Source organism: Mesitornis unicolor, unplaced genomic scaffold (assembly GCF_000695765.1).
Source record: "Mesitornis unicolor isolate BGI_N332 unplaced genomic scaffold, ASM69576v1 scaffold4764, whole genome shotgun sequence".
In the NCBI taxonomy this organism is placed as follows: Eukaryota; Metazoa; Chordata; class Aves; order Mesitornithiformes; family Mesitornithidae; genus Mesitornis; species Mesitornis unicolor.
Window position 1 is genome coordinate 18,537 of NW_010179256.1, and position 24,394 is coordinate 42,930.

At 40.3% G+C, this 24,394-nt stretch overlaps 1 protein-coding gene across 1 annotated transcript in view; it reads left to right on the forward strand.

The window, feature by feature from the left end:
* The window catches only part of PHF21A (PHD finger protein 21A), a gene marked incomplete at its 5' end in the record, with an annotated part of 26,347 nt that extends 5,980 nt beyond the window's left edge, over window positions 1-20,367 (forward strand). Inside the window, 10 exons of the mRNA XM_010182700.1 lie at window positions 1,945-2,241; window positions 4,010-4,108; window positions 5,203-5,254; window positions 6,068-6,147; window positions 6,604-6,664; window positions 9,067-9,230; window positions 14,578-14,733; window positions 16,328-16,403; window positions 16,718-16,821; window positions 18,773-20,367. Coding sequence (XP_010181002.1) covers window positions 1,945-2,241; window positions 4,010-4,108; window positions 5,203-5,254; window positions 6,068-6,147; window positions 6,604-6,664; window positions 9,067-9,230; window positions 14,578-14,733; window positions 16,328-16,403; window positions 16,718-16,821; window positions 18,773-19,027 — 1,344 coding nt within the window. The remainder of the gene's footprint in view (window positions 1-1,944; window positions 2,242-4,009; window positions 4,109-5,202; window positions 5,255-6,067; window positions 6,148-6,603; window positions 6,665-9,066; window positions 9,231-14,577; window positions 14,734-16,327; window positions 16,404-16,717; window positions 16,822-18,772) is intronic.
* Between the last annotated feature and the right edge of the window lie 4,027 nt (window positions 20,368-24,394).

Here is a 24,394-nt window from a genome sequence, read left to right on the forward strand (position 1 = left end):
CTCTTGAGCTCCAGCACAGAAAAAAGCAAAGTCTTGCACATGGAATGGCCTAACCCCCCGCGTAGGTACAGACTGGGGACTGGCTGGCTGGGGAGCAGCGTTGCTTAATGGGTCTTGGTTGCCAGTAGCCAAACCTGTGGTGTTCCCTGGCAGCAAAGAAGCCTAGCAGCATATCGGACTGTACCAACAGGACCACAGCCAGGAGGTTAAGGGATGCAATTGTCCACCTTTCCTCAGCAATCATAAAGCTGGATCCGATATACAGCATGTGGTTTTGGACCCCCTGGTTGATAAATTTGAATGAATCCAGGGAAGGAAGGCCACTAAGATAGTTGAGGAGCTGAAATATATCTGGGCTTGACCAGTTTGGAAAATGGGTTTTGGAGGCACCCTAACAGCAGCCTCATTTCCAGTATCAACAAGGACATTTACAAAAAGATGGATACACAGGTGTTTGGCAGCCGAACTATAGACAATGATCATAAATTGGAACAAGGACGGTTTAGAGTGCATGTAAGGAAACAGTTATCTCTTTGAGGACAGTTAGGAGTGGAAGTGGCTTCCCAGAGATGTTGTGGAAGCTCCATCCTTGGAGTTGTACAAGACCTACCTGGATAATGCCCTGAGCAACCTGGTCTGCATTTAGTGAAGGCCCTGCTCTGAGCAAGAGGTTGAATTAGACACCTGAGCTGCCTCCCAACCTGTTACTATGAAATTTGCATACGATTAACATACATGATCCTGTTTGCATCAAATGAAATTAACCCACGAAACAGGTGTCAGCAAAATCAAAGCATCACCCAAGGCCTTAAATTGCTCTCACTGTTGTTTGCTGCTCACGAGCAAAAAAGGAAAAATGAGGTGTCTCTAGGTTATTCCTATTTCTGTATTGCGACAGAGACTGACCTCTGTTTGCAGGTAAGCAGTAAAACTTGTGGTTTACTTTGTTTCATGGTTTGGGAAAGACACAGCTTCCTTCTTCATTTAAAAAAAATCTTGGAGTAACTATTTAATTTGTAAGAAATACATGATGCTGTGAATAAAAGTCTAAATCTTTTACAAAAGACAAGTGCAAGCTGGTATCTGATTAAAATTTGCGGATGGTGAGATCTGTTGAAGTGTGACCTAGTTTTCCATGATAAAATGCACTGTACAGTATTCAGGGTGGGTAGAACAATAGGAATCAAATAAACAAAAAGATTTTATTTTCAGAGTAATATATTCTACTTCTGTGCTCTGTAAATACAAACTTAACAACAAGCAAGAAATAAGCAGGTATTGGTGGTGGAGTATTGGAAGATTCTTGTAGCTCTTTTCTTTCTTGTGAAAAAAGAAAAGAGTAATGGCTGCATTTACCTGTAGCCTTTAGCACTTTCAATGGGGGATTAATGTATGATCTTGACAATTGTTTTTGCTTAGCAAGATTGGTTGTGCAGGTGTCTAAATAATAAATAGAGTTGACAAAGGTAACGGGGATTTGCTGAAAAGTTCAATTATTTCTTTCAGGGCACAATCAACTGTTCATGATTTTTTGGAGGCTCAGTATAAAGCCCTGAGACACACTTTTAACATGGGAACCTCAGCCATGCCTGTAAATATTACATGAATTTTTTTGGCTTACAACACCAGTGCATTGATTTAGATACAGATAAGGCACTTGGCAATAAACGTTTAATATAAATGTCTGTGTGTCCAAATACCATTTCAGGGACAGTGACTGCATATGCAAATGTTATGGATATGTTTTATGCAGGTAGGTTTGAAAATGTGGCTTTTTCTTCTCATAGCATGCTTAGGACACTATGCTCAAAATTACATGCTAAGAAATAATCAAGCAACCTTCTGCAGATTTTACAGGCTGACTTGAAAGATTTAGTAAAAAAGTTCATCTGAAATACTGATACATGAATCTCTCTCTTTTTTTCTCTCTTTTTTGTCCTGTAGGTTCGACCTAAACCAGTTGCCCAAAATAACATTCCTATTGCCCCAGCACCTCCTCCAATGCTTGCAGCTCCTCAGCTTATTCAGAGGCCCGTGATGTTGACGACAAAGTTCACACCCACCTCTTTACCCAACTCGCAGAACTCCATACATCCAGTTCGTGTAGTTAATGGGCAGACAGCAACCATAGCCAAAACCTTCCCTATGGCACAGCTCACCAGCATCGTGATAGCAGCACCGGGTACAAGGCTCGCTGGACCTCAGACTGTACAGATCAGCAAACCAAACATTGAAAAGCAGGTACAGATAAGAAAGTGTCTGCTAATGCAACGTACTGGGTTTATTTATTATTTACCGTGGCCTTTTGGAGAGGATGACAACTATGGAGAAATTTTCAGAGAGTACTGGAGATACTCATGTTCCAACGGCTGTACAAATGATGGAATGACTTGACACTCTTGGGGTAGAAGTTACCATTTTCTTTAATATGGGCCATTGGAATCTTTTTCTCATGCTTCAGTGTTTTTATGCTCCCCCTACTGTCTTAACTTCAGTAGTTTATAAGTAAGCTACATTGCAGGGCTGTACTAGTATCTTGGAGACCAAGTACAAACTGAAACCCATGTTCATATCAAATCTTTGAGAAACACTGGAAAAAATATTTTCTGTGTATCTGTTTTGCAAAGAGTGGCTACACGAATGGCAAAAATTACGCAAAATAGTAGGGGTATTTAGTATAATACATGTAGCCATTTCTTCCTTGATTGGAGGCAAAATAATCTCAGCTTCTGGAGACTGATAGTTCCCTGTGACTAAATTGGATGGATTGAGTGGAAAGGAGACCTTCAGAAACAGAGAATTCTAGATGTTTCATTTTAAAGCGTCTCTCCAGAAAAGTTTTTTAAGATAAAACTTGACTTTAGTCGATCTGGTTTGCAACTGAGCGTCCTTGCCATTCAGTTCAAGTAAAGCAAATCTTCTGTTTCACTTTTAACTGTTTCATATATGTGACTAATAGTATAATATTGTATGCTATATAATACATTCTCTGTAACATATAATATTTATGTAATTTATATAAATAATGGTCTTATATCTTTCACTTGTAACTCTTTCATAGACGAGTGTGCCTTGAAGTTAGTTTTGAAGCGTGCTTTTGAAGTCACCTGTGGAAACTGAAAATCGTGCATGACAGATATGCTCATGCTCAGTTCTGCTTCTGAATTCCTATGAGTAGGTTCTTGCATACCTCAAGGCTGTTCGACAAGTTACTCAGCAACATATGCCCTTTTCATATGATCTGAAGTTGTACTTCTACGATAGTATATTTTTGATGCCTATTCCTTTTGGTGTCAGCAATATTCATTTGCTCTTTGAATAATTACTGGCAATTCAACTGCTGAAAAGCATACAGAAGAATAGTGGTGGTTTAATAATACATGAATTTTTCTGTATGTTTTCTCCATATCATAAAGGGGAAAAGTTTTTCTCTCTGTAGGTTACCTCACTCAGTTGGTAGCCTCAACAGCTATGCCATGGGCTGAGGATTGTCATGCAGGGTTTGTGATGCCATTGCAGAAGATTATGACTTGAGAAAAGAGAAAAGCTTTAGAAACATCTAAGATTGCAGGAGTCACAGAGACAGTTTTTGGGCCATTCATAATTCTATGAAATAGGAAAGTTGGAGAGTGAGAAGAACAAAATACATATGCCATGCAGGATGGTTTCTACCCGGAAGTCTTCCGTGGGATGCTTTTTTTTGAAGTGTTTAAGTTACTTTTCCCATACTGTATAATGATTTCTGTAATGGAGTTAACCCTTAAGATGACTTTTATTGCTTGCGTGGCTGCATGGGTTAATGGAATGGTGGAAAGGCTGTTTCATCCTTTGTTAAACACTGTTTAGCATTCCTTTCACGTTGGATTCCTCAATTAAGTCTTTGTTAGTACACTGCCAGCTTTAAACTGTTTTTCTCCTGTATCTGCAAAAGTATTTGTTTTGCTTTATGAGTCAAAGTAAAAAAAGTCATTCTTATCACTGAATGACAGAAACACTTGTTTCTTTTCAGACTATTAAACCACATGTGGAAGCAGAAGAGAAGCAAACAGAAAGTCGTACAGTTACTCCACCTGCTGCACCGAAGCCAAAACGAGAAGAAAATCCACAGGTATCACACAGAGCTTTCTTTTAAGAAAAAAACACTCTGTCCTTCAGAGAACATTTTCCCCCTCCTTTTCCTCAAGATTCCTTAACTTTAACATTCCATACATTCCTGTTGGACAGCAGTAGTTGATAAGGCTATAGAATAATAAATCTAAATAAATATAATGCAATCCATATTTCAGTCCTGGAATGCATTTGACTTCTGAGTCTTTTCTAAGTTAGAAGATCCTCATTTCCCTCTGATATTTCCTTCAACCAAGAGGCTTAGATTACAGTGTTGATTTCCATTCCTTTGAGGTTTTAGAATTCTGGAGTTATTTTTAATGCTGGAGAAATGTCTTTATTTTGCTTTATAAAATGTTTCTGCTCTGGTGAGCAGGATGAAAAGAGTCATGTATGTTCACATTCGACCCAGGCTTTATTCCAGTTTATGTCCAAGTTGGTCTTGGCGGAGGGGAAGAGTGGCCAGAATGGCTGTTTCTTAAAGCCCTCCTGTCATGCAGAGCTTTGGAACTGATTACAGCTAAATGCTCTCCTACATTTGTTTTTGTAGATGGATTCAAACTGACTACTGTGCGAGCATTAACTGTTGTCAGTACAAATTCTGATTTACATGTCTCTGCACTTCCTGCATTAAAATCTGAATCCTTTAAGAAAGCCATAGCCTTTATTGAGCGGCAAATGTAAACTGGAGTTGCTCCTTGTAATTTGGAATAAATGGAGAATAATCTTTAACTAGCAGCATTTTCCTGGCAATTAGAATGTGTTGGTAGTTACTAAGAGCCAATCACATAGTTCAGTACTGGCCTGGAAGTAAGGAAACTGCTCTCTTGTTCCCAGCTTTACCAACTCTGTGATCGTGAGCAATTGGCATTTCCCTGTATCTCAGCCTAGGTTCCCATCTAGAAAATGAGACTGTTGTCTATCCTCTGTAAAGCAGTTTGACATACATGAATGAAAAGTGATTTATAGAAGGAAAGTATTACTAATAACATTTCTGTTGCTTAGTTACCTGTCAACTGAATTTAAGGGGCCTAAGTGACATAGCTTATCCTAACAATTGGACTTCTTGTGATCTTTTTTTCTCCCCCCTCACAGAAACTTGCCTTCATGGTGTCTCTGGGACTAGTTACTCATGACCATCTGGAAGGTAGGAAAAATGTCTTACGTTGGTTCTTGAGCTTCCTGTTTCATGGTCATTCTGAATTGGAAGTGCAGCTCCAGAATATTTCTGAATTAAATACAGTATTTTCTTGCACAAAAGTATATTTGGGATATCCGTACTCCTGATCCAACTTAGTTTGTTGTGCGTGCTTTTTTGTTTCTCTTTATTACATTGAAACAAAGCAGTTGCTTGTGCAATGGAGATCAGTGGTTGGGAAGAAAGTGTATGCTCTGATGGTAGGAAAGAAATTTGTGGTGATCCCATATCCTTCTGTGCGATCCCTGTATCTGCGAAGTTACACCATGGATACTTATACTGTAACCCATATCTGAACTTTTCATTTATTTCATGGGACTGTAATCTGTAGTGGATGAGTTAATAGATTATAATTGGGTTTACAATTTAATCTTCTTCATCCTATACAATGAAATACAGCCTAACATTTCAATGGCTTGCCTATTTCTGTACTGTATTTATTTTTAAGTATCAACAAGGTTGTCAGAGGCTTTTCAATTTAGATGCCAATTACACTGACCATGAGTTTAAAATGTTTTAGCTGTGGAGTACTTGGTGAGAAGATGGCAATCATTCCATTAGTTAGTTGAGCACTGTATTTGTATTCTTTGTCAGCTCTTAGTTTTCAAACCTTCAGAAATTTAAGTATAACAGAGTTGCCTATACTCAGCATGATTGGTGTTCTTCACAGCTCTCCTGACATGCAAACTGAATTCTGAGGACTTTATTTAAAATAATTTCTGAAGCCTGTTGTTTTCTAACCTGAATGCTTTGTTTTACAAGAAATCCAAAGTAAGCGACAAGAGAGGAAAAGAAGAACAACAGCAAATCCCGTGTACAGTGGAGCCGTTTTTGAGCCTGAGGTATTAACTTTTTGATGGGGAAAGCTGGTATTTTCTTTCTGAGCTTGTCTGTCTTTCTACTATGTTGCTACCGTGTAAGCTATTTCAGTCCTAACTAGACAGGCAAACTACCATTTGTAATTCAAAAGGCCATTGCAGTGTTATGACCTCTGGATTTTTAAACAATAAATGCATTGGGATGTTCTTCTAACACTTACATCTCTTTCTGCCTTTTCCTATGTAAAGCTGACTTTAAATGGCAGTGTGTGTTAGTCACATTAGGTCAGCTTCCATATCAGCCTGAAGCAGTCAAGATGTCAGAAGTAGTGTAAAAAAGCTTACTTTCCTGAAGCTGTGCTTCAGAAAACAGAACAGACCAGTAATCTCACTTAGTACTACTGTGCTGTTCCTCAGCTATTGCATATAGTTGTTTCCAAAAATGTTAGCCCACAAAAACTGTTATATTCTTCCCTGCAGCGCAAGAAGAGTGCAGTCACGTATCTTAACAGCACAATGCATCCCGGGACACGTAAAAGAGGTGAGGTATACTTAGACCTGTCTCCCTGCTGTATGCCTCTTCCTCCATCTTGCATTTGCAGCCCCCTTGTTGATTTGAAGAGCAAACCAGTACTCTAGAATACTTCATTTGTCCAGCAAATTTCCACGGTAGACTAAGATTGTGACTTCTAGGGCTTAGCATAGCAGGTTTCATTAGGCAGCTCAATGTTTCATTTCAGTTTCACTCTCCAAAAAAAAAAAAAGGAATACAATAGATAAAGAAAAGTGAAAGGTGATATGTTTGAAAATCGTTTAGTGGTATAAAGCTGCTGTCAAGATCAACTTATTAATACCTAAATTGTATTGTTACTGTCAAGAAGAAGGTGGATATGGCAAAAGTGCTGTGCCCTGAATAGAAGAGGAAACTTAATGTGACAAAAGCCTTGTTCCCCACTGGGAATAGAGATGGGTCCTTCAAAAGAATTTATCTTGAGAAACAAAGGCTATCATGCTCATACAGAGCACTTTTCTGCAGCCAGAGTGCCACTTGTCCCAGAATGAGAGATGATCTTTCGTATAGGTATGCAGTATTATCACAGTAGAAATCCTTCTCTAGAACAGGTGAAATTTTAAGACTTAGATTATGGTGAAACAGATGAATCAGAACAGCATTTTTTTGTGCATGTCATCAACCACATATATCAGACAAGCTTTCCCCGATTTTTTATTATTTTCTGCAGTCTGTAAAGACTTGTAATACCTTCTGTACTCCTAGGTTTGCTGTCTAAAAAAATGTAATCGATAAGATTAAAAAAACTGTAATCCCACCTAGCACTGACCAGTTCCATTATCTTTGGTTTTTGGCTGCAAGGTCAAATACTCATTTGAGGTATTTTCCTTGATACACCTCTTCAGTCCAGCAGACAATGTGGCAAAGCTGACACTTCTGCAGCTATGCTGCTTCTAAATAAAAGACATCAGCCTCTACTGCCATCCTCTATTACCATTAAATGTATTTTTTTAAATTATATGATGTAGATTTTATAGAGAGTTTTGCATTTACTATGTGGATAAGTAAATGTTCCTTCTTCTAGTAATAATTTCTTAATTCTATTTTATAATTCATTGTGAACAGTTACTGTATCAATGAAAACAGTTGCATGCTGTTGTACTTGATGCTCTTAGCCTATTTTTGCACACTGACTGCTATTTTTTTCTCATACCTTATTGTCATCCTGTACCTTGCATCAGCACCAAATTAGCAGCTCACATTTTCAATTGACAAAAGATTTGGATGTATACATTTGTTTTGTGATTTAGTATAGCAGTATATTAGGTGAAAAGCTTATGCAAGCATGTGCCCTTGAGAGCTTTAGTTTAGTTTAATTCTAGATGGTGCTGAGCATGTCAGAAATTTCAGCCATGGACATGACTATCAGAAATCCGTTTCCAAGGACATACTTAGTTCTGGAACATATCCAGACCTTAATGCGAGGTTTAGCATGTTAATAGCTATAGACAGACAATCTGTAAACATGAGATCTGGGCAATTATTCCTAGATCCTAACTCCTTTTTGTTTACATATCCATAAATAACCCTGGCAAAGGGAGGCAGAAGTGATGGTTACCTACTGGTTTTTGCTGTCTTGCTTTGCATACATAATTTTATGAAAATGGTTACCAACAGATTTTGCACTTCTGCTACTCTAAAGGAGCATACAGGAGTTGTGCATAAGCAAACATACTTGACTGAGAAATCTAAGAAAAAATACAAAATGTGGAGGAAGTTATAGTGGAAGACCAGTGGTAGGTTACAACTGGTAGTGCTAGTGTTATGGGTTGGACAACAGGACCTGTTCTTCAAGCAGCCTTATTAAAAAAAAATCTACCAGTAGGGTAGAAAGTGCTGATCTGTGGGTGAGTGGGTTTAAAAAAGGGGGAAGAAAAGGAGGGGGTAGGTGAGTGTTAGCCTCTGATAAAGGACTTAACCTTTGTGTAGATTTATGCTGACATTAGAAAGATAGGGAGGCGAGGGATAACAGTAGAAAAGATTTACTAGTAGTTAATGTAGCTTCTCTCTAGCTTTGATGCCAATATGTTTTCCCTAAAAACTGAATAGCCTCCTTTCTAGAAGTGGCAGGTGTCCCCACACTGCTGGGAATGATTCTTTGACCCTCTACAGAGCTTATTTCTATTTTCTTCTGAAATACGTCTTTTAAATGTTCTTTCCTTGCGAAGTTCTACTTAAAGATTTCTAAAAAATGTGTAAATCTTTGCTTCTGTCCTTCCACTTGTAACTTTTATATTAACTTCCTCTCTATGCTACATCATTTCCTTTTTCACGCTAGCCAATGAGGACCACTGGCCAAAGGTATGTAAGATCATTTTTCCTTCTTTTTTTTTCTTTTTTTTTTTTTTGTGTTCCCTGTTGTTAACGTGTAGGTCGTCCACCTAAATACAACACGGTGCTGGGGTTCGGGGTTTTGACCCCCACGTCCCCTCTGTCCAGTTATCCTGACTCCCCTGAAAATGAAAAGACAGAGACCACATTTACTTTTCCCGCAGCTGTTCAGCCTGTGTCCTTGCCTAGCCCCAGCTCCACAGACGTAAGTAACGCTTGGGGAGGGGGTTACTTTTAGAAAAGTATGCAGAAATAGCCACAAGGAAAGTAGTTAGAGATTTTGTTTCTGTAGTCTCGCTCATCATTTGTCCTGATTCGGTGCAGTGAAACAGTCCAGCATTCTTCTAACACCCTCCGTTTTCCTTCTGCACCTATGTTCTTGTCCTGTAGAGATTTTATTTATAACTCCTTCAGTGGCTTGAAACACTGGGATGCACCAGGCATGCTAGATGAGCTCATTTCCTTTGTGCAGTGTCTGAGATCTCATCTGAATGAATCGAATGTCATCCATGAAAAGGGGGAAGGGGAGAATGAAAAGTATTACTTACAGACCATAACAGCAAAAAGTTGTGGTGTTTCTGTAATGAGAAAAGGAGGGAAACCGCTTGAGTCTCACAGAACAGCCAGGAGCAGCGTTTGCAGCCCTGGTTTGGCAGTTCTGGTGTGCTGGCACAGATGAACACATTGCCCCTGTGGTCAGATCACAAAATCTCTCTTGAATGATGTGTGGTCATATTGTTACAATTTAGAAAGAAGTGAGTATCCTTATTTTAAGTTAATTCAAAGATAAGATTTGCTACTCAAAGCACAACCTTTTTTAAGTTGCTGGGAACTGTCCAGGTATTTCATTGTTTCAATTGCTTGTAAAAACATGATGAAAATAATTAAAGGTCATGCATAAACTTTAGAAGATAAATAGTATGGGAAGAATTGGCCTGAGTCGCTGTGTAGGTACAAAATGACATAGTGAAGGGACTGTACACTGTGGTTTGCCTGAAAGTGTACTGTGACTGTTCAGTAACAGTTCATTACACAAAAATTCTGAGTAGTTGTAGTGTACTTCCCGTAAAGTGCTTGTGTTTAATGACTAGTATTACTGGGCACAGTTAAATAAAAGGTGCTTGTGTATTTTTTCATATCAGTGCTGCAAACTCCTGCTATCTGAGTCAGAGCAGTCTCTCCCTCACCCCCTGCTTTTTTTTTTTAAAAAAACCATATTATCACATATAATTGAGGCCCAGCATTTTGAAGGGGGCTTTAAGGAAGAGTTGGGTCACCTGTGTAGTTGCACCACTGTAAGTGCATAGACTGAGAGCCCAACTGTACTGGCCATATACAGTAGGGAATAGAAGCCAGCCTCTTGCCTCTGAACTTCAATTTGTTCCGCAGAGGTAACAGGAATAGAAATAGTACAAGTGTGTCTGAGTCACTGAAATAAATAGATGCAATTCTGACACGCAGGGAATATGTATGTGAAATTAAAAGGTTCCCTTTAGTCATTTTTGAGAACAGAATAGCACTTGACTGTAAAAACCATTTCCTGACAGTTAAATGAATGGGACTGTGGAACAGCCCCTCAGGGAAAAGGTGGGGCAGCTCCATCTCTGGGGACTTTAAAAAGTAAGCAGGATAAACAACTAGCAAACATGCTGGAAAGCACATTTTTTACACTGGCCCCAAGAGAAAGACTGGATAATGTGATGGGGGTCTCTTCCATTTCTGTCTTGTGTGTGTGTGTATATTGCTGAGTCTTTTCCCACTGTGTAAGAGCTCTCAAAACAGGAGAATGAGTTGTTGCCCTGTTTTCTGAAGGGATCAGTGGCAGCAAGCTAAATCAAGAATAGTGAATTTCTGCAGCATTCAAATCTCATTCTGAATGCCCTGAATTTTCTGAATTTGGATAGTATTTAGGCCTAGGTTCTGGATTGCTTTAATATTAATTAGTGAAAGTAGAAGTATTTTAAAGGAGACAGCGGAAGATTACACAGCAGGTAATTTACGTTCTCTCTTACCTGAGCATGCTATGATGTAGCACAGTAGCACTGTTTCCCTTTTAGAATCATATATAAATCTCCTTTAATGTGTTTCCAGACAAGTCATTAGTTAATACATATGCAACAGCACTAACATTTTTGTGGGCTTAATTTTTTGAAAGAATCTTGAAGAAAGTCCCGTTCGATGCATATTCATTATCAATTGGGCTAATTTGACTTTCAGAAATATTTGGTGTTGAATTCCTATATGGAATACATGTAAAATTAGAAAATATATTCCAAAGTGCTCATAATTTTTACATTTATTAAAAATAGACTATTAAACAAAAGTTGAACCTTCAGTGACAACAAAATATTGGAAAGGGAGTAAATATGAGATGCGTTCTTTTGTCATTACATGTTATAATTCTTACTGGCTAATCATAAAGGAAGGAATGGTTTCCCATTATCGTCATGAGCTGGAAGGTAGTCTTCTGTTAAGATGCTCTCATAAAATCACTGCATAAGCTTGTGCAATCACATCCCTTTTTTATGATTTGGTTTCTCCTATTCATACATTTGGCATGGTGCTTCCTTTTCTAATCTGAGTTTTGAGAACTTAGAGATGCTTTTAAAAACCCTTAGCATCCTGGGCTGGAAAAGTGCTATATAATGCTGGAAAAGTACTGTATGTTTAAACACCACAGTACGAGTCATGCTGGAGGTAAAGACAAAGGGGAAAATTAGGCCTTTGCATTTAAGGAGCTTGCAGCTTAATTAGATGTAGAATACAGTATACACTGAAATGCTCACGCCACAGTTTTATGACCAGTGCCACCACTGAGAAGAACTGTCCTGCCTGTCACCAGCAGTTTTTTCTCATCCCTTAAATGCCTCTTATGTTGTTCCAGCACAGATACATCTGAACCACATTGTGATCTGCATAAGGGAGCTGGGAACACACATATATAAAACTATATATACTTCTGATTTGATACTGTATTATTCAGTTCTATTGCCTAAGGCCAGTCCCTGCTACTCTGGACACTTTATAAAAATAAAGAAAACTGTTAGCTGTCCAAAAAGCTTTCATTTATTTTCCCAGTGTCTTGGTGCAGAGGAAGGAGAGCAAAAAGTGGCATTAAATCAACTTTTATGGTCTCTGCTCTGAAATTATTCTTCCGTCTCTACAGCCTATAGCATATGTTAGACCAGCCTGAGCGAGCTCTGCTCTAGCCCGGGTTGGCTGCTTGTAGCCTTCACAGAGCTGGTCCAGAAGCTGAGATGAGTGGGGTGGGTGCATGTCATAACATCGAATCCAGCCCCCCTTTATGCATATATTCAACTGCCCTAAAACCTTGGGCATTTCTTTGGAATCAAACAGTGGCTGGGATTTTGGTAAGGCCAGTTACTAGTTCTGAGGAAATGCCCTGAATTTTGCATTACCAAAAATAGCATGGTAGATTTTGTGCATGTGTCTTGTCATCTCAGTGCATTCAGCTGCACTGCACACTGACCAGCTGGGTCACTTCAGCTTTTGCAGCATTCAGTTGAATTTAGAAGGTTCTGGGTCTCAATTTCTAAATGTCTCCCCCTCAAGAAGCAACTGCATGTGTCTCTTGTGTAGGTCTCTTTCTGCAGGTTATTAGACAAGCAGGTCTGGTTTTCAACACACTCATAATTTTGCACCTGAGCCCTTTATCAGGTGCCATCGCGTAGTCTGTGGCAACCAAAGCATCTTAATACATGCAATTCTGTAGAATGAGAATTTTCTTCTAAGATGTGAGAATTTTCCTCTGAAGTTTTTGCTTAGGTTGCAGAGGATTTTGTGTTAGCAATATGACATCTCCTGCTTGCCTTCTTTACCTGGTACTCGCAGAATGCATAATAGAAGAAAATAAGTTCTTCCAGCCTGGTTGCACAGATCACTTCACATGTGGCATGACATGTCACTCATTTAATTATTCATTTAACACTGAGAAACTCTTTGGTGTTACAGGATGAAGTAATACCATAACCCAGCTCTCAGTGATCCCTGGGACTTAAAGAACCAAAACATGGCACTGCAAATTCACTAAAGATTGATCCTTTACAAAACATGACATCAATGCTAACCTTGGGAATTAAAAGAAGAATAGCCTTCCCCTCAAAGAAAGGCCTCATCAGCAATAGAGCTGGGAAAGTAGAAACCTGAGCAGATTGCTTGTGTGTCATTCTTCTAACATGTTTAATATGTTTTCCATAGTAGAGATTAGTGTCATTTTTCTTGCCTGGCAACTTAATGTGTAAGTGCATGGCCAAATCTGCCATCCCTCCAAATTGATAGAACTTACACGTGTGAAAAGGCTGTAACAGGTCAACGTGAAACCTTGCACACGTTGATATTTCATACAAGGGGAGCATATACATGAAGCTTGACTCAACGCATACATCTTAAGATTGTGATTTTGCACATCTGGTGTGCGTGTGAAACTTTAACCGAAGTTGGTGAGAAGTGCATATTTCAAACTTCACGTGAGGCCTTGAATATGTCAAGTTGCCAGGACAGCCCACGGGGGCATTAGGGTGCCCCTCTCCTCCTCTATGGAGGCTGTGGATCTTTCTTTCATGTCTCTTTGTTCAAATATCTGAAAAACAAAGAAAAACAAACAGAAACATCACTGCTGCTCCAAGCATGAGATGGGAGTAACAAGAGGAGAAAGTGAGGAGAAGAAAAAGTGACAAAAATCAGACCTACCTTTCTGGGAAGTTAATGGCTGTAGAAATAGATTCTCTCTGATGGTGATGCAGTAGTGACTAAACGTAGGTTTTTTTAAGAGATGCTGCCAGTAATGTTTTTAGTTCTTTCTTTAAAAAACCCTTAGTTAGAAAATCTCTCTTGGTGTTCCTTCATCCTGGCTCTCAGCCTATGTTAGTGATGAAACATAAGCCACTCTCTATAGAGAATGAGTAAATTTTGCGTAACAGCTTTTTTGGTGCAACTTGAGGTAACCTAAGTGAAGTAAAAAGAATTAATCAGAACAAAGTGAAGTAAAAAGAATTAATCAGAACATAATTCATTCTGTTCTTTTTCACTTACAAGCACACCACCTTTTCCTTCCAGTTTCATTTTTAAAGGTGACGTAAATATTTGACAGTGTTCTTTTAAGTCATTCAGTTGGGGCTTCCTACATGCTATTACTGGCAAGAGACAGCCTCGTCAACATTCCTGAAGTGGAGTTGTGCTTACATCCAGAAATGAGAAGGGTTAAGAAAATCCATAGCTCACCACTTTAGGCAAAAAAAAAAGCAGGGTAAAGGAGGAATCTTCAAGAAGAAAGGCTGTGGGGTAGCAGTTGTTAAGAAAAGGGATGGTACTAAGTGTCTTCTGTAACATTTTGCCTTGGGAGGACAAATGTCAGTGTTTCTGACACCCTGCCTGGTTTTCCTGTTTCACAGTCAAAACAGGGCTTGACCCCTTAGAAATAGTTTGTGCTGTAAAACTTGCATTCAACTGGGTTGTAGATGTCAAAGGTCAAAATTCACTTTTTGCCTTCTCTCTCTTTCTCTCACCCACACCCCTTCCCCTCAATTTTATAGGGTGATATCCATGAGGATTTTTGCAGTGTTTGCAGAAAAAGCGGGCAGTTGCTGATGTGTGACACATGTTCACGTGTTTATCACCTGGACTGTCTGGACCCACCACTGAAAACCATTCCCAAGGGCATGTGGATCTGTCCCAAATGTCAAGACCAGGTATTGCTTGATAGACAGATATATGCAATGCACTGTAAAGATTTTTTTGTGTTAAAGAAAATAACCAGATCACTTGGCTTATTTAGATCAAGGCAGCCTGATACTGAACAAATCTATTTGATCTGTAATAAGGCTTGTGTGAATTTGGTCAAATTACCTCTGTTGGAATGTGTGCAAATACAAAACTGTTAGGTCTTGCTCCCAGATTTGGGGTCTTTACCCTTGTGTTACTCTTTTTCTGGGCCAAAGCACACAGATTTCTGGGAGAGGTTCTCTTTGACCCATAGAAATTTTGCTGTTCATCTTAAGCTTCTTGTTTCTTCAAAAGTCATTAGTATATTCTTCTGGACAAATAAATAAAACATTTGCACAAGCCTACCTCAATAGATAGAGCAAATATAAGGCCCTGTTTGCTCATATAAATCAAACATCAGAGACATCACTGTCTTCAGTGATCTCTTTAATAGTATCATACAGCATCAGGATAATGAGGATATGTGAACAGTTCAGTGGTTCTTCCTTCCAGATCCCTCTCTGAAAGTACGCAATTGAAGTGAACAGATTATATTTCAATATTTTGTTTATAATTGCATTGAGATTACAAGACATAGACGTAAACTTGACTGAGTAAACTCCAGAAGCTGCAGAGGGTTGCTGATAATCAGCAGCCTGAAGCTGTTAGCGTTCTGTCTAATGCAGCATATTGCTTGGTCACCCACGTGACCCTTGCTTAGCCAGATGGTAACGTAAGAAAACAGGCTGACGTACGATGGGCTGTTCGGAAGAAGGAAAATGCAAAACTCAAGTGGCTTGGTCAGTAATTATGAGAGAGGAGGACGTGTTATTCCCTATTCCTGCTCTTGCCTGCTCTCACCTTATCCCTCCTCTGCGTATTTCTGTGATAGGTCCCCAAAAAATTAGAGGGAGGAAATGCAAGTAATTTCAGTGTAAAGTAACTGAGTCCTCTGTCTTCTGAGACACTCCTCTGATTCAGTTATTAAAAATGTGTTTCTTTCCCCTCAAAATGAAGTTTGTTAGGAAGGAATATGTAGGAAGGATCTGAAAGACAAATGGTGCTAACCCTTATAAAGAAGTTTTGACAACTCTATTAAGATGATTCCGATAAGAAGAGGAGATAGCACAGTTCTGTGTTTTACTTGCCAGGAAGTGTGATGTTTGAACGTGTGGTGTGGACGCTGTTCTGTGCCATGAAAACTTTTCTCTCAAAACAACTAAGATCAGCAATTTGTCTGAACCATGAAATAATGCTTATGTCTCCTGGCAAGTTTGAGTCCAGATGTATTATCCTTTCATTCCTCTTTTAAGTTGTTCGATTTCATTAGTAGACTTTATTTGTGGCTATGGAGGGAATTGAGAAAATGCTGACATTTGTAAGAAACAGGCCTGCTTTGTGGGAGTCACAGTACAGTTGTGAATAATTCCCTCTGTTAAATCTCAGAACGTGTCTGTGAAGCTTCATGTTAACATGGCTGAGGCGAATTATAGCCAGAAATAGCCATCTTTTTCTCTCTCCTTTTTGCTGTTGTAGAGGTACTTTGTGTACTGGCTAAATCTCTAAACACTTTTCTTTCAGATGCTAAAGAAGGAAGAAGCAATCCCATGGCCAGGAACTTTAGCAATTGTTCATTCATATATTGCATATAAAGCAGGTAGGAAAATGGAGAACAGAAGTTTTGTTTCAATTTTAATAATGGAAGATACTATTTCAGGAATGGAATAGAGTGGTTCTTCCTTTACAAGGATTACAATTAATCACTAGTGAAGTGAAAATGAAGTCTAAATATTTGTTAAGCCTTCTGTGGTGCTTCTGTGATGCTTGTGAAATTTTGGAGGTGATTTAGTGTGCAAGTTGTTGAATTGACTTTAAACGCAAGTACCCTCTTTACATGAAGCGGTTTAGACCCTCTATCTACTGTTGTAACGGGAACACTTTAATATTCTGATTGATACCCTTGTTTTGCAGCAAAAGAAGAGGAAAAACAGAAACTACTTAAATGGAGTTCAGATTTAAAACAGGAAAGAGAACAACTAGAGCAGAAGGTCAAACAGCTCAGCAATTCTATAACGGTGAGTATCACCCTCCTAAATAACTCTGCACCTGTCTTCTGGTGCCAGAATGCAGAGAAAAAACTATAAAGTGACTCCATGTACTAGACCTGTCTTCCCCTGGATTTACTGAGTATTGAGTGAGTGCTTTCCTTTGCTTTTTAGGACTTTGGGGAGCAGTAATGAAATATAGGCAACATATACACACATTGAGTCACTTGTACATGATCCATGCTGACCATATATTGTAGACATACAGTGACCTATAATATCAGCAGGTGCCAAACATGACCCACAGCGTTATTGTCTGTGGGCAGTAGATTAAGTCAAATTCTCCAGTGGCTCACTTAAATGAATGGTTGACCCTTTGTGTGTAATAAGAGTCACAGTCTTGGTGCGCTTTCCAGACCTTAATACGAAAGTGACTGTTCACTCATGACTGACTCTCAGGCTCTTGACATGTTGCCTTGGCAGTCAGCAGCTGGACACTGTGCATGCCTCTGCATAATATTAATGAGACAGTGGCATACTTTGAACCAGAAGTTGTAGTTTCCACCTTAGTTTATCACAGTAATTGGAGCATACATATTCATTTGCTCTCTCTTCTCACCTTAATATGCAAGTCAGGCTCTTGAGTTGCCAGTGTGACGTTTGAGTCCCTCACTTAGTGTAGCCCTAGTCAGTACCACAGAATGAAAAATACTGAATTCTCTTATGTGGCAGCATCTGTAAGGCTGCGTACACAAGTATAGACTCTTCTTTTATAATCCAGGTTTATTTTTCCATCTGCCTGTCTTTACCTTTTAAAACAGAAGTGCCCCAGGTTTGTAGACTCTTAAATGCTGACAATACAAATAGAAAGACTGTGAGTAAACAAGCGTTTGAGGGGTGCTGGTTAACAGTTCTGGAGACTCTCATCTTCTGGTTGGCAGTAGCTGGGCATAACCTGGGCAGCACTAGAGCATAACACTGGGAACCACTGCTTCTCAGTGATGTACTCAGGCAGATGCAAGCCCTTAACATAAGGGAATGACAGTAGGTAATGAGGATGGTTTATTTCCTATGATCAAGTCATTGCTTATACTTTCATTGCAACTTTTCAGAAAAGACACATTAGGTCTAAATTTTGTGGTGTTTTTATGATGCCACAAGTTGTGTGTGAAAACAATAAAGCTGAAACCAACAGTGTCTGGAGATCAGCGTGGATAAAATGTTTAAAAAATGTAGGAATGTTGCCACCTTCATGTATGAATCTGAACGTTACAGACATAGCTACCATCTACTCCTTTTTGAGGGTTTCAAATGTAGAGATAAGCAATTTTTCACCCTTGAAACGTAATTTGTGGGCTTTTTTTGAAAGTTATCTTACACTGACTTAACTGCTAGGCTAGCTAGGTTACTGCCACTTCTAAGAGAAAGAAGTGGCCACAAAATAAGATTTTCAAGTGAAGAAGGGCTTGTTTTTCTTTTCAAGCACTCCTTTATTTATTGAGAGGAGGAAGTGATGTTCCTGCTAAAATGTATGTGAAAGCAAAGGCTGTATCCCATTAGCAGCATGCACGCACACTGTCAGCAGTTAGCTGCAGTAGGATGCCTGAGTTTGCAGATCTGAGCTAAAGAAATTTCAGCAGTGCAATACTAACAGAAAAAAAAATAAGAACATATACTTGGAGGTTCCCCTTCAGAAGGAATGCAAAAGGATGGAGCTGTCTGTGTTCATTTGCAAAACACCTTGGGATGAAAAGGGGCCATACCAGGGGACAGCTACATATTGGCAGTTTAATTTCTCAGCCTGCAAATACGAATTCCCCTGTGGACACAGCCTTGAGACTCTTTTTCTTCTAGAGTGGGAAAGTGAAACTGTAGCTGCAGTCTATTCTGCGTACTTACGTTTAGATCTGTGAAGATAACATTCCTTCTCTTCTTTCATTCCTAACCTTGAACTTATTGCTGCTTTTCTGTTCTGCTGCAGAAATGCATGGAAATGAAGAATACCATCCTTGCAAAACAGAAGGAGATGCACAGCTCCTTGGAGAAGGTAAAACAGCTGATCCGCCTCATCCAAGGCATCGACCTTTCAAAACCCATAAACTCTGAGGTCAATTCAGTAGCCATCTCCAACGGCATGGACTCCACTAACAATACTAATGCTGCCACCTCCACCTTAGCCACCTCCCCTTCCCAGAGCTGCATGGTGAACTGTAACAAGGGCGATGAGACTAAATAACACAGTGAAGTTAAGAAGGAGCCAAGGGAGGTGGCGGCGAGGAGGAAGAGCAAAATAACAAAACTCTAGAAAAGCAAAACCGGATTTCTTCTGGAAAGTGCAGAATTCTTTAGTTCTTTGGTTCCAGAGAGAGCGTGAAGATGCTTGTGCCAGGCGGCACCGGAGTTTGCCAATTGATCCTTCTTATTCTGTGTGTACATGCGAAGTTTGGATCATGTTACATGAATAGTGCCAGCTGGGGGTTCTTTGCCAGCACCATGCCAAGTTAAATAATATATTTACTCTCTCTATATTTTACACCAGTGTGTGCCTGCAGCAGCCTCCACAGCCACTATAGGTTTGTTTTATTTTTGTTTGGGATGAGGAGCAGGGATGAGGGAGGAGAGCAGGTTTCAAATCCTTATTTCCAGAACAGTTTGTTTAGCTAGGGGAAAACAAAAACAAGTCCAAAGAGCCTGTGGGCTTTTCCTGTTTCTAAACTCTCAGTACTATTAAACCAAAAAACCAGAAATATAAATTATCAAATCCCAGTGCCCAGAAGGGACAAGTCTATCAAATAAGCAGTATTTACTATTGTTTAGACAGGAGATGTACAAAAGGAAAGGAGATGGACTTTTCACTGAGTAACCAGCACATGTACCGGCTGAGGATCTACTGTCCCAACAGCTTTGGGTTAATCCTGTTTCTTCACATTAAACAACAGACATGCTTTGCAGAATTGGTTTGGGTCCTCACACTCATCCAGAAAGTCTGTGTTGGGAATGGGAAAATAGAGGGCCGCAATCCAGGGTCAGCTTGGAGCATTGGATGGAGGTGTCCCAAGAGAAAATGTGCATCGATTACTTGAAAATGAGATTCCAACCCTTTTCTATATTTATAAACAACAAAGATATCCTGAACAAAGTAGCACATGACCCAGATGTGTGAACTGAACAGAGAAATGTCCTTTTCTTTCACTTCCTTTCTCTTCTTTTGGTAACAAGAACTAAATAAGGAATAGAAAAGCTGTTTTTCAGGCTGACAGTCTAATTAAAGAGGTAGATGGGACCTTGCATGGTATAGATTAGAAGTAATAGTGTCAGTGAGATACAGTGAGTCTTTGTGAGTCCTTGTGTCATCGTTTTGGGCACTGTTTTTTTATGCAAGGGCAAAATCTTTGTATCTGGGGGAAAAAACAAACAACTTTTTTAAATTAAAAAGGAAAATAAAAGATATTGAGGTCTTCCTAGTGTTACTTAAAATAAGATCAAGGTAAGAAACATTGTAAAAAAAATTACAAAAGTGCTATTTGTTTCCTAAACAAGTGATTTCTATTAAAAAGGTGTCAGAACTGGAGAAAATGCTGTGTTCTTAGAATTTTTTAACACAGACTTTGCTTATTTATGATGACATTCTGCTGTGTTTTGTTTTAAAATCCAGTGGGACAGTTTCCATAGATTATACCATACATGCTACTGGCTAAACCCTTAAGAGAACCAAATCCAACAGTGCTGGATCTCACCCCACCTGGAGGATGTGCCAGGCTTGTCTCTGCTGTTACCATATGTCCTCCATTCTTCCGTGTGTTTGTAACCCAGAGACAAAGCAATTGGCAGTGTGCTTGTTTAAGGCTTTTATAGTTTTGTGATACAGACTGATTAGAGCTTGAGAATGAAAGGCAATGAGTTGGTTGGACTGAAATCGCCTTCTGTTGTATGCCCTTGTTTCAGAAGTTCATCTCTGATGCACAGTCTTTTCACTCTGGCTAGCAAGGCTTGCCTTGGGCTTCCTGTTACTGTGGGGTCTGTCAGTTCCGAGTGCTGGTTCTGGTTACTTGGGATTGTGTCCCAGAGCTGCTTAGTTTCACTACTGCATATTAGCATTTGGGCAAACCCCAATTCCACTGGAAGTGCTGGGAAAACTCCCTTCACTTCCAATGGCAGCAGAGTTGAGCCACTGCGTACACAGTGTGAGGCAGAGTCCCTGGTGTGGTGCCCTTGAGAGCGTGCACCGGGTGGCGAGGCTGTTGCTGGTGAAAGAGACAAAAGCTTTGGGCTTCAAGGGTGCATTTCTGAGCAAGAAGTGGTGAATGCTTCAGACACTACATGGCCTGAGAGTCTCTCTGCTGCCACAGCCAAGTATGCTGCTGCAGGTTTTCTCTGCTTTTAACAGCCTTTCTGCCCTCTAAGGACTTCTGTTCCTGCTATAGGAGTGTGCACTATTTTCAGCTCTGAGCTCAGAACTGATATCCCGAGTTCTCACATCTCTCTGCCGTTAGGAAAGTGACTCCTGCGTGCACTTCTCAGCTGAACCTGCGATAACCTCGACTCTGTCTTTTGATGTTTGAGTCCCGTACTGGAACTAGCAGAGCTGGAAGGATAAGTTAGCACAAGTGGCAGGGAGACGGCTAGGCAGACGATGTCAAAATTGATCGATCTTAAAACGTCCTTGCACCAAACTCGTTACCGCTAGGGGTCATTACCATGGGGCAGCACTGGGCCAGCCGCCTGTAGCATTTAAACAAAGGTTTAAATGGATTTCAAGGGATGAAGAGAAAAAACAAACTGAACGTGAGCCACCTTTCTTTAGAATATGAGCCAGCAGCTAGCAGCCAGATACTCAGGAGAAACTGCCTTTTTGGCCAGGTTGTTCTCTGCTGGGCCACTTGGGTAATTCTTACCATCTTCTGAAGCATCGAGTACGTTCCTGGTTCAGACACAGCCTCTAGGGATAGGGGTGCTGAGTCTTCATGGTTCTTGTGTTCCTATTTCTGGGGTTATCTTTTGAGCTCTCTTGGAAGCACTGCATTATCTGGGGGTAGCAAGCTGTGCCTGAAGACTTGGTAGTCCTTCTGTTTTCTTTGCCAATTCAGGAGGGGATGGAAGTGAAATTCACTGGTAGTCATATTTAAATTTGAGCACAGTTCACCAGCCAGAAGATGTTAAAACAGCTGGTACTGCTTTTCTGAGGCATCTGCTTGTCTCCAGGATTGGAGTAGATAAGTACAGACTTTTATGTCCCTTTTGTTACAGCATTTGTGTTCCAGCCTCTAAAAGGGCACCTTTAGTTAATCATTACCTGGCAGAGAAATGATCTGAACTTCGACTTTTTGGTGCTGCTGTGTAGTTTTCTCTCTCTTTCATGGCCCTGTTTGTTTGGATGCTTTCCCTCCTGGCTCTGCAGCCCTATCAGTCAGTAGGCAAGGAGCATTCCCAGGGCTGCACTGACACTGGCAATGATGCTGCTACATAAACACAAGTAAATTGGGGTTGTCTCTGCCCAATTAGCAACAATAGGGTAGAAGGGGAATTGGCATTTACTAAATACTGAGGAAGGTGATTTTTTTCTAGCTGTTTTAAGAGCAGCAATCAAGGGAGAAATTTAAACTCTGACAGTTTAAAGCTCAAGCTTGTCTTCTGGGTTTGGATTGTTTTTTCTCATGTAATATTTGAGATAGAGTAAGTTTGTGCTAAGACCTCTGCTCTTTGAGAAGCTGTCGTAATCACTGGCGTTTTGTATTTCCAAACCACCAAGAAGATAGTAACTCATTCTTATGTCATTGCGTGTCATTGGTGGGAAATCAGTGGCTTTTAAACCTCTGTTAGAAAGGAGGAGGTGAGACCAGAGGAAGCTCAGACAGGTCCTGGCTCTCAGCCCAGTGCTGAGGGCTTTAAGAAGTCACCCTGCTTCTTTGCTCAGAAATAAAGCATGCTTTGCAGGAGTAGGCTTTTCCCCTTCTCCTCGCCATCTGTTCTTTAAGCAGCTGGAACCGTGTGTGGGGTCAGAGTGGGAAAGTGAGTACGTGACCTGGGTAGAAGCATTAGTAGTGTCATTTGCATTCTCCTCAGCTTCGTTTGGAGCCAGCGGTGCTTTTAGTGCTGTACAGACGCAGTAAAGGCAGTACTTCTGGGGAGGATGGGCCGGCAGGGTGAGTAGCATGAACAGTCGAGGACATCATTAGCCAGGAGTTACTGTGTTGGCGGGATGAACTAATGGTTTGCATGAGCAAAACAAGGACTTTAGCTTTTTGTAAGCAAGTTTCTGTTCATGGGGATATGAATTAAAAGCCGCTAACCTAGAAATTAAAGAGGTGGTAATTTGGTTTTATTGTTGATAGAAAAAAATACTGTCTTTTCTCCTTCCTAGCTGGCTAGGCTTAAGAAAGCACATCTGTATTCCAGCTGTCTAGAAATGTGAACCCTAATTCTGACCTTCTGGTCTTCAAATCATCTTCTTCCCTGTACTGTTACAGAGACAGCCCTGAAAAGCAGCATCATCAGCATTCAGGAGGACACAGAGTGAAATCTCCCTCTTAGCCCCACCGAGCTGTGGCAGCCCACAATACAGGGAGTAAGCTCTGAAGTTCCCTTCCCATGTGGATACAGTGGAAAATATTTGTGAATTTGCAGTGCACACTTTTTCCCCAGCTAGGTTGCACCCTGCCCTCTTCACTTCTGAAGCACTAACAATGAATACATGTTTTTTAATGTTTTAAAATGTCATACTCAGATGTCAAAGCAAATTTCACTTTTATTGAGGGCTTCTCTCAGTGAGCTGCTGAGATAACCACTGAAATACCGATACTACACTTCCTTGTGGTCCATGCCCCTTTGGGCAGAACTTCTTGTGTCTTTTCAGAATTGTTTTGACCCTTCTTCACCTCCATTTGTCCTCCTTTGGGATTCTGAAGATCCAGGGCAAGTTGAGCCTTGCTGAGTTACTGCAGAGAGGTTTCTGACGAGTGTGTTTCAGAAGAGTCGGGAACGTGGAGGAAGAGGAAGGTGTTTTGTCGTGCAGCTACTTCATCTGGCGCTTGGGCTTGCCTGGCCAACAAACTACCTCAACAAAGGCCATCCCAAGCACTGTGTGGATTCTGGAGTTCCTGGCATTTAGAAGGCGCAAGGTTTTCAAAACCCCTTCCAACAGCTCGCTAGGTGCTGGTCTCTGAGGGCATGTGAGCGAGCCCTGCAGCAACATGCTGTTAGATCCTTGTTTTCAGTGGTCAGACCTGGGCCAGGGAATGCCCTAAAAATCAGGTGAATGAGGAAAACACAAGAGCTGCAGACAGCTTCCCTCCAGGTTATTGCTGTCTTACTCAGATCCTTCTTAGGCCTCAGTCCTGTTTGTAACACCTACAGAATGGAATGTAATACTTGAAAAATATGACTTTATCCCTTACCTCTAGTTCCCATTTCCCCCGTGTTTATCTTTAATCTGGGACGAGAACTTTCTGCATCGTTGTGTCTTGTATAGGCTGAGCACATAGTTGAAACTTGCCAATAAAGACAATTATTTATACCGTGCACTGGTAAGCTTGGTAATTACAGACCCATGAAAAGACAAACACCTCTCCTAGAGGTTAATTTAAGATGAGGGCTTGTTTCAGAA